We start from the raw sequence: 14821 nt of genomic DNA on the forward strand, positions 1-14821 counted from the left end.
CCCTGCAGATTCTGGCAGACAACATAGAGTATGATTTGCCCTAGGGCTTCTACACCCTGTCAGCGCTGGCACTTTGGGAATGGTTAGGCTCGACCCCCAGCTACCATGTTCTCCTCTGTCTCACTATCTCCACTGTTTGCCTCTCGCCCTCTTCCAGTCTGCCCGGTGCTAACTAGAAGAGCTCTGAAGCACATCTTCTTGCAACCATGTTGTTCTGAGTCTCAGACTATTCTGAACTGGAAACTGTTTGTGTTTGCTCACTTCCTCTGTAACCCCCACCCTTGGGATGACTCATATTGGCTGTTACCCTGGTAACCGGGAACTTCCCAGGCTGGCTGGCTTCCTGAATGTGTAAGTAGCTCACTCACGGACTGGATTTTGTGTAAGTGAAACAAACACCAGTGGTTAACTCCTTCATCACCCGGGTTAAAGTATTGCATTTTAGGTCAGATACAATACCCTGTGGCGATTGAGCCTCAGGGGCGCCACATTGCCCCCTCTTCTTACTGAGCTCATTGTTCACACTGTCCTTCCCAACTCTCCATACTGAACCCCTTCTTTGCATTGCCTCTCCCATGCTCTCTCCCGCTCCATATTTTGATGCCAGTCATTTACTGGTCTCCTTGCTTTTTTCAATATCATAGTTTTCTCTGCATTTCCTCTAAATGATGAGCTCTGTATAATTCCTCTCAAATGTGAATTCTGGAATCAGGGACTCTGCACCTGCTCTCAGATGGGACAGTATAAATCTAGTTAATGATTCTCTTTAAAGAGGTTTCTCACACAAGAGTTTTATCATCTGTCCACAAGATAAATGATAATTGTCTAATTGGTGCGGGCCCTACTAGAACAGTGATATTGAACCTTTGCATCTTCTAAGTTTACAAATGCATCGAGGAGACGTTGAAATGCAGTGGTGTCCAAGCAGGTACCCGAATGCTTTATTCAACATCTATGGGGCAGGTAAAGAGAACATTTTGTTGGCTGGGGTCTCAGTGATAGGGCTCCCAGTGTTCTCTGAACTCACTTTTAGATCACTGTATAAAATGTAAAGAAAACCAAAATGCAATGCTTGCAATGATTGCGATGTGACATGCCAGATCGCAGATGCAATCTGCCGAGATAGCACATGTGACCGGCGCTACAAAAACGACCTATGTGCGATCTCGGTAGATAACATCTGCGATCTAGTGTATCATATCGCTAACGAGATCGCTAGCAATGTCGCAGCGTGTAAAGCACCCTCTAGGCCGGGACTAATGCGATCCTCACATGACACTCGGCTCACACTGGCAGCACATCGTGAGCCGAGTGTCATGCGAGTGTCACTGCGAGTGTCACTGCGACTGAGGTCCGATCATGCGATCGGACCTCAGCTGCGGGGGACGGGCCGGCACTGAGGAGGGGCGGGTCGACAAGGAGCAGGAGAGGGAGGGATTTATCTCCCTCTCTCCTCGGTAGCCTGCTATTGCCATTCTCGCCCTGCACTCGCGGAACACCGGTGTCCCGCGAGTGCAGTGCGATCTTTCTCTTGCCCCATAGACTTGAATGGGTGCGAGAGAAAGAGTCTTGCATTACAATCGCAGCATGCTGCGATTGTTTTCTCGGTCCGATCGGGGCAGAGAAAATAATCGCTCATGGGTGCTGGCACATAGGCTAATATTGATCCGAGTGGAATGCGATGTTTTATCGCATTCCAATCGGTCCGATTTTCATGCCGTGTGTCTTAGGCCTAATGCTGGCATCCCTGCAAGTCCGCTGCCATCTCCAGCGCCCAGGGCCTGCGCATGTCACGGAGGTGTCCTGGCAATCTGCTTAGAGCACACGCGCTCCCTGCTTCTTAAAAAGGTAGCATGTATACTCTGCACAGGGTACTTAAAGCAGCCTCTCTGGATAGGTGCCCGAGCAACTTCAGTATCTAGTGTATCTTGAACCTACAATTTCATTATCAGGTCCCTGTGACTCTGAATCAGCCCTGTTCTTGTACCAAAACCTGCTTGAGACTGTAAACCAGTCCTGTTCCTGTACCAGAACCTGCCTGTGAACCTGTACCAATCCTGTCTGTATCAGATGTCCTGTCTGAACCCATCCTGTCTGAACCAACCGTTCTGTCAGAACCAGAACCTAATTCCATCATGTCTAAACCAGCTGTTCCATCTGAACCTGTATCATTATCCATCCTGCCTGTGATCTTGGTCTTGTCCTACCTGATACTCCAAGTCCACACCTGTGCCCCTGACCATAGGGGTCAGTTGCTGCAGTACCAGAGACTGCCCTGGAGGGGTACCTGACGGCTACTTAGGGCATAAGCCTAACCTAACCATCAGAAGCTCTAGAACCAGATAGTCACTTATTCATGTTCCTCCTTGGTAAGCCTAGCCACGTGGCACAATGGGTCCACACCCACCAGCGTGACACAAAGTCTCTCAGAAGCAAAGATGGTCAGAGGTTCAGAAATGTGTGAACAACTGCAATTAAAAATTGTAGAAGAATTAAAAAAAATGTCATTCAACATAAAATTACAAAGACTTTGAATATACCATTATCTAAAGTACATAATATCATCAAAAGATTCAGAGATTCTACAGAAATCCATATGCACAAAGAACAAAGCTGACGGTCAATATTTGCTATTCATGACCTACGGGCCCTCAGGCGGAACTGCATTAACAACAGGCGTGATTGGGTTGTGCAAACCACTGCATGGTCTCAGGAATAATTCCAGAAATCACTGTCTACAAAAAACAGTTTGCTGTGCAATCCACAAAGGCAAGTTAAAGCTTTATTATGCAAAGAAGCCCCATGTCAATACAATCCAGAAATCCTGTCATGTTCTCTGGGCCAAACCTTATCTAAAATAGAGCAAGGTGAAATAAAAAAACTGTTCTGCGGTCAGATGAATCAAAATGTGAAATTCTTAATTGAAACGATAGTTACTGATGTCCTGAGAGACCATCCAGCTTGTTATCAGCACACATCTCTGATGTTGTGGGGATGCATGTGCAGCTTAGAGATCTTGAAAGGCACCATCAATGCTGAATAGGGATGATCGAATACTTCGATTATTCGGCTTCGCGAATATTTTCTGAATACCTCGCCGCTATTCAACTATTCTTAAATATTCGATGCACAATGTAAGTCAATGGGAAACCCTAATAACAACTATTCGATACTATTCGGGCTTACCATAGACTTACATTGCGCATCGAATAGCCGAATAGCGGCGAGGTATTCAGAAAATATTCGCAAAGCCGAATATTTGAGGTATTTGATCATCCCTAATGCTGAACATTATGTAGAGGTTTTAGAATAATATATTTTCCATCCAGGTGTCTATTTGAGGAAAGGCCTTGCATATTTAAGCAAGACAATGCTAAACCACATACTCCATCAATGAATTTTCAGAAGAATAATTTGGGAGATGAATTGTCCTCCTGCAGTCCGAATCTTTCACCAGTAAACATTTGGCTCAATATGAAACATATGAAATTAAAAATCTGTCAAAGACCCAGGACTGTTGAGCTGATTGAATTCTACATCAGACAAGAATGGGACAACATTGTTTTCTGAAAACTAATGCAAACAGTCTCCTCATTTGCCATACATTTACTGATGGTTGAAAAAACTATCAATTTCTAAATTACTTAATTTTTTCAAAGTGAAATGGACAAATGTCTAACTTTCATCTTCTGATATGTGTTCTATGTTCTGCTTTGAATAGAATATGAATATAACAAATTTACAAATCATTGTATTCTTGTTTTCTTTACATTTTACAAAGCGTCCCAAAAATGAATTCAGAGAATACTGGGGTTTGTTGGGCTACAGTTAGCTAAAGAAGTAGAAAGCAAGACAAGGTGAGTGTTACCTTTGACACAATACAGCATACACTGCAGAAGAATGGCATGTATTGGTGTCGTCAATGAAGGAAGTCTCTCCTAAAGCTTATGCACACAAAAATCTCACCTACAATTTTCCAGGGCCCATGCTGAAAAATATTAAGACTTTTGGGGACTCTATACTCTGGAGTGATGAGACCAAGATACATTTTTTGGTGGGAAATGATGGCTTTAAAACTGTATGAAGTCACAAAGATGAGGAGTACAAAGAAAAATGCATGGTGCTTACAGTGAGACATAGTGGTGGCATTGTCCTTATGTGAGGCTGCATGCGGGCTACTGGTCTCGAGGAGCTACTTTTTATTGATGATCATAAATTCATAGATGTAGTGTTCTATATTGAAAGAAAAGATGCTATCATAATTTTGTGCCTTTGGTAGATGTGCATTTTCCAATATGACAATGATCCAAAACATACATCTAAGACCACTGTTGCATTTCAGAAGAAAAAGGGGAAAGTGTTCAGTGGCCAAGCCTGTCTCCTAAGCTGAACCCAATCGAACACTTATGGGGAATTTTGAAGAGACAAGTTGAGCATCACAGAGCACCTTCTTCCACGTAACAAGTGAAAGGAGGTGCTCTGTCGAGATGAGACCAAAGTAGAACATTTTGGGCTAAATACAAAACACTATTTGTGGCAGAAAACTAACACTGCACATCACCCTGAAAATACCATCCCCACCGTCAAACTTGGTGGTGGCAGTATCATGCTATGGGGTTGCTTTTCTTCAGCAAAAACAGGGGAGCCTGTCAGAGTTTATAGGAAGATGGATGGAGCTAAATGCAAAACAAACCTTTTAAGCCACGTACCCATACCTCCAGTATTTGTAAGTCAAAACTAGGAATGGAACAGTCATAGGAAAAGTATAACAGAAACACGGGCACCACCTCTGCATATTTTACCCACTCCTGGTTTTGGCTTACAAATACTGAGGTAAAAAACTCATCAACATATGCGTGTGGCTAACAGCCTACAGAAGACTTCAGACTGGGGCATAGGTTCACTTTCAGGCAGTACAACGACCATAAACATACTGCAAGAGCTACAGTAAAATGGTTTAGATCAAAGCATATTCATGTGTTTGAATGGACCAGTCACAGGCCAGACCTAATTCTCATTGAGAATCTATGGCAAGATTTGAAAATCGCTGTTCAGACTCTCTCCATCCAATCTCACTGAGCTACAGCTATTTTGCAAAGAAGAATGGGCAAAAATATCAACCTCTAGATGTGCAAAGCTGGTAAAGACATACCGTGAGTACGGAAAGTATTTAGACCCCTTTACATTTTTTCACTCTTTGTTTCATTGCAGCCATTTGGTAAATTCAAAAAAGTTCACTTTTTTCTCATTAATGTACACTCTGCACCCCATCTTGTCAGAAAAAAAACAGAAATGTAGAATTTTTTGCAAATTTATTAAACAAGAAAAACTAAAAAAAATCACATGGTCATAAGTATTTAGACCCTTTGCTCAGACACTCATATTAAGTCACATGCTGTCCATTTCCACGTGAACCTCCTTGACATGGTTCTACTCCTTCACTGGAGTCCAGCTGTGTTTAATTAAACTGATAGGACTTGATTTGGAAAGGCACACATCTGTCTATATAAGACCTCGCAGCTCACAGTGCATGTCAGACTAAATGAGAATCATGAGGTCAATGGAACTGCCCAAGGAGCTCAGAGACAGAACTGAAGCAAGGCACAGATCTGGCCAAAGTTACAAAATAATTTTTGCAGTACTCAAGGTTCCTAAAAGCACAGTGGCCTCCACAATCCTTAAATGGAAGAAGTTTGGGACCACCAGAACTCTTCCTAGACCGTGCCATCCAGCCAAACTGAGCAATCCTGGAAGAAGAGCCTTGGTGACAGAGGTAAAGAAGGATCCCAGGATCACTGTAGCTAAGCTTCAGAGATACAGTAGGGAGATGGGAGAAAGTTTCACAAAGTCAACTATCAATGCAGCCCTCCACCAGTTAAGCCTTCATGACAGAGTGGCCACACGGAAGCCTCTCCTCAGTGCAAGACATATGAAAGCCCATATAGAGTTTGCAAAAAAAACCCACATGAATCACTCCCAGACTATGAGAAATAAAATTCTCTGGTCTGATGAGATAAAAATATAACAAAACAATCACTGATCTCGGGGAGACCAGCCAGAGAAAACACTGTCGGCAGCCAACAAAGGTGCTCAAAACAGTGAAATCCTAGGTGCATTTGCAAATAAAAAAAAAGGTCAGTGGAACCTCTGTTAGGAGTCTTAACACAGAAAATAAAAAAATTGTTTAAAAGAACAGAGTCCTCAGTGGTTGATACCTGTTAATGGCTAACTGAAAAGATGGTAATAATTGCAAGCTTTCGAGACTACTCAGGTCTCTTCATCAGGCATGGTATAACACAAAATCTGAAGAGTCACATATTTATACACACAGAAAATAGCCAGATATCTCTCCGGTAAGGACCTAGCCAAGGAAGGGCTCTTTTTAGGAGACCACCATAACCACCATATTAAGTGGTTCTTTTAGTCAATATCCAACTCTTTGACGAGTTTAAAGATATGACAAATGACAAGGGAAATACCAAGGCCAGGTATCCATCCACAGCTGTTTCGGGGTGTTGCCCCTCATTAGTGTGGAGTAGGATTCTGGCTAAAGTTGGATATTGACTAAAGGGCCACTTAATATGGTGGTTATGGTGGTCTCCTAAAAAGAGTCCCTCCTTAGCTAGGTCCTTCCCGGAGGGATATCTGGTTATTTTCTGTGTTGAGACTCCTAACAGAGGCTCCACGGACCTTTTTTTATTTGCTTATTTCTCAGGGGGCAATGCACCTAGTATTTCACTGTTTTGAGCACCTTGTTGGCTGCCGGCAGTGTTTTCTCTGGCTGGTCTCCCAGAGATCGGTGATTATTTTGTCTTGTTGGTCTACTAGGCATTGCTCCCACCTAGCCAGAATCCTACTCCACACTGATGAGGGGCAACAGCTGTCTGTGGATCGATACCTGGCCTTGGTATTTCCTTTGTCATATCTTTAAACTCGTCAAAGAGTTGGATATTGACTAAAAGGACCACTTAATATGGTGGTTATGGTGGTCTCCTAAAAAGAGCCCCTCCTTGGCTAGGTCCTTCCCGGAGGGATATCTGGCTATTTTCTGTGTTGAGACTCCTAACAGAGGCTCCACGGAACTTTTTTTGATTTGAGATAAAAATATAACTTTTGGGTGATAATTCTAAGCGGTATAGGTGGAGAAAACAGGCACTGCTCATCACCTGCCCAATACAATCCCAACAGTGCAACATGGTGGTGGCAGCATCATGCTATGGGGGTGTTTTTCAGCTTCAGGGAAAGGACGACTGGTTGCAATTGAAGGAAAGATGAATGCAGCCAGATACAGAGATATAATGGAAGAAAACCTCTTCCAGAGTGCTCTGGACCTTAGACTTGGTCAAAGGTTCACCTTCCAACAAGACAATGACCCTAGCACACAGCTAAAATAACAAAGGAGTGGCTTCAGAACAACTCTGTGACCATTCTTGACTGGCCCAGCCAGAGCCCTGACCTAAACCCAATTAACCTGAAAATGGCGGTCCACAAATGTTCAACAGCCAACCTAACATAACTGGAGAGGATCTGCAAGGAAGAATGACAGAAGGTCCCCAAATCCAGGTGTGAAAAACTTGTTGCATCATTCCCAAGAAGACTCTACTTCTACTCAATACTGAGCAAAGGGTCTGAATACTTATGACTATGTGATATTTCAGTTTTTCTTGTTTAATAAATTTGCAAAAATGCCTGCATTTCTGTTTTTTTCTGTCAAAATGGGGGCAGAGTGTACATTAATGAGAAAAAAAATGAACTTTTTTGAATTTACCAACGGCTGCAATGAAACAAAGAGTGAAAAATTTAAAGGGGTCTCAATACTTTCTGTACCCACTGTACCCCAAAAGACTTGAAATTATAGGTGGTCCTACAAAGTATTGACTCAGCAGGGCTGCATTCAAATGCACGTCACACTTTTCAGATTTATATTTTTAAAATATTCAGAAGCTCATGGATCGTTTTGTTTACACTTCACAAACAGTTGCTAATTTCACAGTAATTTATGGACATCATCAGTATCCGCGTTATGGGTTAACAATCTAAATTCACTATCAGTATGTCTTTGTAGTGTGGGGAAAACTAAAGAACACAGCGGAAACCCACACAAACATGGAGAAACATGCAATCTCGTTGTGGGATGTGCTCCCAGGACCCCAGCTCTGCAAAGCAACAGTGCTAACCACTGAGCCACTGTGCTGCCCAAATATTAAATCTTGTTTAATGCTAAAGTATGTACTGTACTCTCTAATTTTTGTCTTGAATTATTTTGTTTTCCGTGTAGTCTATACCCACATCTCTTCTCAAGAGCCTACATCAACTTTAGAAACCCAGAAGACATTATTCTCTTCAGAGACAGATTTGATGGCTTTATATTCATTGACAGTAAAGGTTAGAAATGTTGTATTTGTTTTTTATACTGACATGCACTATATGATCAGATAGTATTTACAGAAGTATCAGTATACTCTTAACTGTAAGATAAGGCAAAGAAAAAGAGACAACACGAGATATGTCTGTACAGACTCATGCACATTCCGGCACATTTTTCCCTGTTTTTTTTTTTGCTTCCTGCTTTCACCTAACTGTCTGTCACTTGTGATCAATATATTCAGCTATTATTTAGTTTTATTGTTGTATTAAGGGAGATTTACACACACATATTTTTTCATTGTGGACTGCAACAAATCTGGTGCAAAATATGAATGTGTAAACAGCAGATTTTCCGAAAGCGGGCTTTACACGCTACAACAAATCTAACGATGTGTTGGCGGGGTCACGTCGTAAGTGACGCACATCCGGCATCGTTAGTGTTGTTGTAGCATGTGACAGCTACGTGCGATTGCGATTGAACGTAAAACCGTTCATCGCATACACGTCGTTCAAAACCTAAAAATTGAACGTCGGATTGTTCAATGTTCCCGAGGCAGCACACATCGCAGTGTGTGACACCCCGGGAACGATGAACAGATCTTACCTGCGTCCACGGTTCCCGCCGGCAATGCGGAAGGAAGGAGGTAGACAGGATGTTACGTCCCGCTCATCTCCGCCCCTCCGCTTCTATTGGCCGCCTGCCGTGTGACGTTGCTGTGACGCCGAACGTCCCTCCCACTCCAGGAAGTGGATGTTCGCCGCCCACATCGAGGTCGTATGGAAGGGTAAGTACGTGTGACAGCAATTAATCGTTTGTGCGACACGGTCAACAAATTGAACTTGTCGCACATACGATGTGGGCGTGTCACATCGCATACGATATCGTATGCAGAATTGAAAGGTGTAAAGCAGACTTTAGACTTGATGATTTCACCATTTTTATAATACATATAGCTAATACTTGATTTCATTTGTTTTCGTTTTACCTGTTAAAGTGAATAGAAAATCACTAGAAAACATCAAGATAAGGGATAACTAACTAGTGATGGGCAAGCACTAAAATGCTCCGTTGCTCGATACTTGAGTTGAGCAGGTCAGACGCTCTGAAAGTGCTCAACTCGAGTAACGAGTATAATGGAAGTCAATGAAAGGGCACTTCGGCTCTCTGCCCACATTCAGCCAGCCATATACAGAGCACTTCTGAGTGCAGAGGGCGGATTTTGTTTGTTTTTCCCTTTGACACACTACATCGGAAAAAGTTCCTTAAGCCCCAGTGAAAGCCCTTCAGAGACTGCAAATGGCTTTCCTTCAGGTGCCTGTACACATCATTCAGTGAGGCAAGCCTCTGCTTTGTGGTCATTGTTTTATGGATGACATATCTCAGCACCCGCGATACTCAAGCCGCACAACATATCTGAGCACCTGCGATACTCAAGCCGAGCACCGTAAGTGCCCAAGCACCCTAATGCTCAATCCAGTACTGAACAGTAGTGAACACACTTGCTCAACAGTAATACCTATGTATCCTTCCTAATGGAAAGAATTTTAGGCCATCTTGTAAAGAGACATCTAACCCTTTACATGTAGACTTATTAAAGGGTCATAAAATTAGACTGGAATCACGCCGTCCGTGTTGTGTCTACTGGAAGTGAAGCTATAGAATCATCTGAAAGCTTCTGAGCAACTGTTTCCACAACTCCCATGTATTCCTATTGGAGTTGTATAAACAGTGCAACTCCTTCTGGTTGTCTCCGTTGCTCCATTTTCAGTGATCAAAACAACGACAGAGTTATTTATATCTTAACCACGAAAAACTGATGTGTGAATAACCCTTTAACGTGTTGCAGTCAGTTAAATTCTGGGCTTGATATGTAAGCCTGTTATCAGTTCCACCTTTTCCAGGCTAAACTGTAAAGAATATCGTGCTCTGTAATGCTAATAACACCTATAATACACTTCCCTAGGCCAGGAGTTTCCAGCAGTTGTTGAATTTGCACCCTTTCAGAAAGTCTCAAAAAAGAAGCTAAAGAAAAAAGACACAAAAGCTGGAAGCATTGTAGATGGTAAGCACATTCCCTTTAAGATACACAACTTTCTTATACACCTTTATAACATTAATAATAGAATACATATTGTATACCTCTATAATATAATTATAAATCCTTAAAAGGAATGCCATCAGATTTTTGCTATGTAATCTGAGAGCAGTATGATGTAGGGACTGTGAAGTGAAGTGTATTGCTTTTTTAATAAAATAAGTGTTTTATCATCAGATTATTACTACAGGACTAGGTGTTTCTCCCACACTGATTAGCAGCTTTCTGCCAATATACAGTATATACAGAAAGCTGTCAATAACTGGTATGGGTGGGCTATACAGAGCTCAACCAGTGATCTCTGCTAGATCTGCAAAAAAGAACTGTGATTTTATCACCACTTCTGCATCCAATAAACTAAGTGATAAATGCCTGGAATCAGGCATATCTGTCCCTACATCATGCTGCTCTCTGATTACATAGCAAAAACCTGTTAAGAGTTTCCCTTTTAAGATTACCATGATTTTGCAAGTTGTCAGTACATTGCAAAACATTTACAAAACATTTTAAAAAATGGCCTGTGAAAATATAATGACATATTACTTCTTTGAGGCAGATCCTTTGCGAAGCACCCTTCAAATTTGATACTCTCAAGTCAAAAGGCTGCAAAAATAAATGGCTTCAGTAAATTAAAAAAAACCTTAAAGAAAAGTAGCCTTTTCTTGAAGCAGATTTTCTTTTTCTGCTTCTGAAAAACTCTCTGGGAACTGAGCCTTATAGTATAGATGTAATAAAAAATACATTAGTATGTGTGTTCGTATATATATATATGTATATATATATATACAGTCATATGAAAAAGTTTGGGCACCCCTATTAATGTTAACCTTTTTTCTTTATAACAATTTGGGTTTTTGCAACAGCTATTTCAGTTTCATATATCTAATAACTGATGGACTGAGTAATATTTCTGGATTGAAATGAGGTTTATTGTACTAACAGAAAATGTGCAATCCGCATTTAAACAAAATTTGACAGGTGCATAAGTATGGGCACCCTTTTCAATTTCTTGATTTGAACAATCCTAACTACTTTTTACTGACTTACTAAAGCACTAAATTGGTTTTGTAACCTCATTGAGCTTTGAACTTCATAGGCAGGTGTATCCAATCATGAGAAAAGGTATTTAAGGTGGCCACTTGCAAGTTGTGCTCCTATTTGAATCTCCTATGAAGAGTGGCATCATGGGCTCCTCAAAACAACTCTCAAATGATCTGAAAACAAAGATTATTCAACATAGTTGTTCAGGGGAAGGATACAAAAAATTGTCTCAGAGATTATTTCCACTGTGAGGAACATAGTAAGGAAATGGAAGAACACAGGTACAGTTCTTGTTAAGCCCAGAAGTGGCAGGCAAGAAAAATATCAGAAAGGCAGAGAAGTAGAATGGTGAGAACAGTCAAGGACAATCCACAGACCACCTCCAAAGACCTGCAGCATCATCTTGCTGCAGATGGTGTCAATGTGCATCGGTCAACAATACAGCGCACGTTGCACAAGGAGAAGCTGTATGGGAGAGTGATGCGAAAGAAGCCGTTTGTGCAAGCACGCCACAAACAGTGTCGCCTAAGGTATGCAAAAGCACATTTGGACAAGACAGTTACATTTTGGAAGAAGGTCCTGTGGACTGATGAAAAAAAGATTGAGTTGTTTGGTCATACAAAAAGGCGTTATGCATGGAGGCAAAAAAACACGGCATTCCAAGAAAAGCACTTGCTATCCACAGTAAAATTTGGTGGAGGTTCCATCATGCTTTGGGGCTGTGTGGTCAATGCCGGCATCGGGAATCTTAAAGTTGAGGGTCACATGGATTCAACTCAGTATCAGCAGATTCTTAACAATAATGTGCAAGAATCAGTGACGAAGTTGAAGTTACGCAGGAGATGGGTATTTCAGCAAAACAATGATCCAAAACACCGCTCCAAATCTACTCAGGCATTCATGCAGAGGAGCAATTACAATGTTCTGGAATGGCCATCCCAGTCCCCAGACCTGAATATCATAGAAAATCTGTGGGATGATTTGAAGCGTGCTGTCCATGCTCGGCGACCATCAAACTTAACTGAACTGAAATTGTTTTGTAAACAGGAATGGTCAAATATACCTTCATCCAGGATCCAGGAACTCATTAACCCCTTCAGCCCCGGGGCACTTTCCGTTTTTGCGTTTTTGTTTTTTGCTCCCCTTCTTCCAAGAAGATAACTTTTTTATTTTTCCGTAAATCTTGCCATATGAGGGCTTGTTTTTTGCGGGACAAGTTGTACTTTTAAATGAAACCATAAGTTTTTCCATATGGTGTACTGGAAAACAGCAAAAATATTCCAAGTGTGGAAAAACTGCAAAAAAGTGTGATGGCACAATAGTTTTTGGGATGTTTTATTCACAGTGTTCACTATATGGTAAAGCTGATGTGTGGGTATGATGCCTGAGGTCAGTGCGAGTTTATAGACACCAAACATGTATAGGTTTACTTGTATCTAAGGGGTTAAAAAAAATTCACAAGCTTGTCCTATAAAAGTGGCGAACGTTTTGTGCCATTTTCCGAAACCCGTAGCGTTCTAATTTTTTGGGATCTATGGTTCAGTGATGGCTTATTTTTTGCGTCTCAAGCTGCCATTTTTAATGGTACAATTTTTACGCAGATGCTATGTTTTGATCGCCTGTTATTGCATTTTGTGTAAAACTTGCAGCGACTAAAAAACGTAATTTTGGCGTTTGGAATTTTTTTGCCACTACGCCGTTTACCAATCAGATTCATTTATTTTATATTTTGATAGATCTGGCATTTCTGAATGCGGCGATACCAAATATGTGTATATTTATTTATTTTTTAACCCTTTAATTTTCAATGGGGGAAAGGGGGGTGATTTGAACTTTTAGGTTTTTTGTTTTTATTTTAATTTTTTAAAACTTTTTTTTTACTTTTTTATTTTTATTTTACTAGTCCCCCTAGGGGGCTATAGCGATCAGCAATCCGATCGCTCTTATCTATCTGCTGATCACAGCTATACAGCTGTAAACAGCAGATACAGTCACTTCCTGTTTCACTCTTCTCCGGGCCGAGGGAAAACGAAAGGGAAACGTCATTGCTCCATGCATCATCACATGACCCTGTGCTACGATGGCAACCACCGAAAGTCACGTGATCACTCACGTGACTTCCGGTGGGGGCGGCGGTAAGTGAAAATCTTCACTGCGCGTATATACATCTTTGGCAGCGAGATGTAAGGGGTTAATGTTACGGGTGGAATGCGATTCCACTCGTAACATGCAGGCACACATGTCAGCTGTTGAAAACAGCTGATATGTTGTGCGCCGATCAATGCAGCCTGCCTGTGGCAGGGGGCGGGGCTTAACGGGACACGCTCCATGACGGATATATCCGTCCATGGTCGTGAAGGGGTTAAAAGCTACAGGAAGCGACTAGAGGCTGTTATTTTTGCAAAAGGAGGATCTACAAAATATTAATGTCACTTTTATGTTGAGGTGCCCATACTTTTGCACCGGTCAAATTTTGTTTAAATGCGGATTGCACATTTTCTGTTAGTACAATAAACCTCATTTTAATCCAGAAATATTACTCAGTCCACCAGTTATTAGATATATGAAACTGAAATAGCTGTTGCAAAAACCCAAATTGTTATAAAGAAAAAAGGTTAACATTAATAGAGGTGCCCAAACTTTTTCATATGACTGTATATACCGTATTTTTCGCTTTATAAGACGCACTTTTGTTCCCCCAAATTTTCGGGAAAGTAGGGGGTGCGTCTTATAATCCGAATATACGGGGGGGGTGTATATATATATATATATATATATATATATATATATACACTACAGAGTCCAGGGGAGGTGGGGGCAGCTCTAGAGCACTGCTGGGGGCTGGTGAAAGCTGCGGGCGGCAGCGTTAGATCTCCTGCTCTTGCTCATATAATATGCACTGCCGCTGTCCATCACCGTGGTGCTGAAACCGCACCGCGGTGACGGGCTGGGGGAGCGGTGCATATTATATGTGCCTGCGCCCCCCTTTGATCGTACATGCCCCGCCTGTGTTAGATATGGCCCCCATGCTGCTGCCCATAGTAAAATAAAACACTCTTTACTCACCTCCTCCAGCGTGTCTTCTGGTGTCTCCCCGATCTCTCTGCTGCCGCTGCGATCAGGCACTCAGAGATGATGTCACTCTGCTGTGCCGATCACATGACCGGCACCGAAAACCAGGAAGTGCAGGAGATCACTAACACGGAGGGAGACACGGGAGACTAGTGCTGCAGAAGGTAAGGAAAGAGTGTTTTATTTTACTATGGGCAGCAGCATGGGGGCCATATCTAACACAGGGGGACGGGTGCCATCCATAG

General features: G+C 41.9%; 1 protein-coding gene across 2 annotated transcripts in view; it reads left to right on the forward strand.

The window, feature by feature from the left end:
- UPF3A (UPF3A regulator of nonsense mediated mRNA decay) overlaps positions 1-14821 on the forward strand; it is an 83643-nt gene that overhangs the window by 42667 nt on the left and 26155 nt on the right. For both annotated transcript variants that reach the window (XM_075336423.1, XM_075336424.1), the window contains exons 3-4: positions 8279-8385; positions 10332-10430. In XM_075336423.1, the coding sequence (XP_075192538.1) occupies positions 8279-8385; positions 10332-10430 (206 nt within the window). The remainder of the gene's footprint in view (positions 1-8278; positions 8386-10331; positions 10431-14821) is intronic.

Source organism: Anomaloglossus baeobatrachus, chromosome 2 (assembly GCF_048569485.1).
Source record: "Anomaloglossus baeobatrachus isolate aAnoBae1 chromosome 2, aAnoBae1.hap1, whole genome shotgun sequence".
NCBI classification, from domain to species: Eukaryota; Metazoa; Chordata; class Amphibia; order Anura; family Aromobatidae; genus Anomaloglossus; species Anomaloglossus baeobatrachus.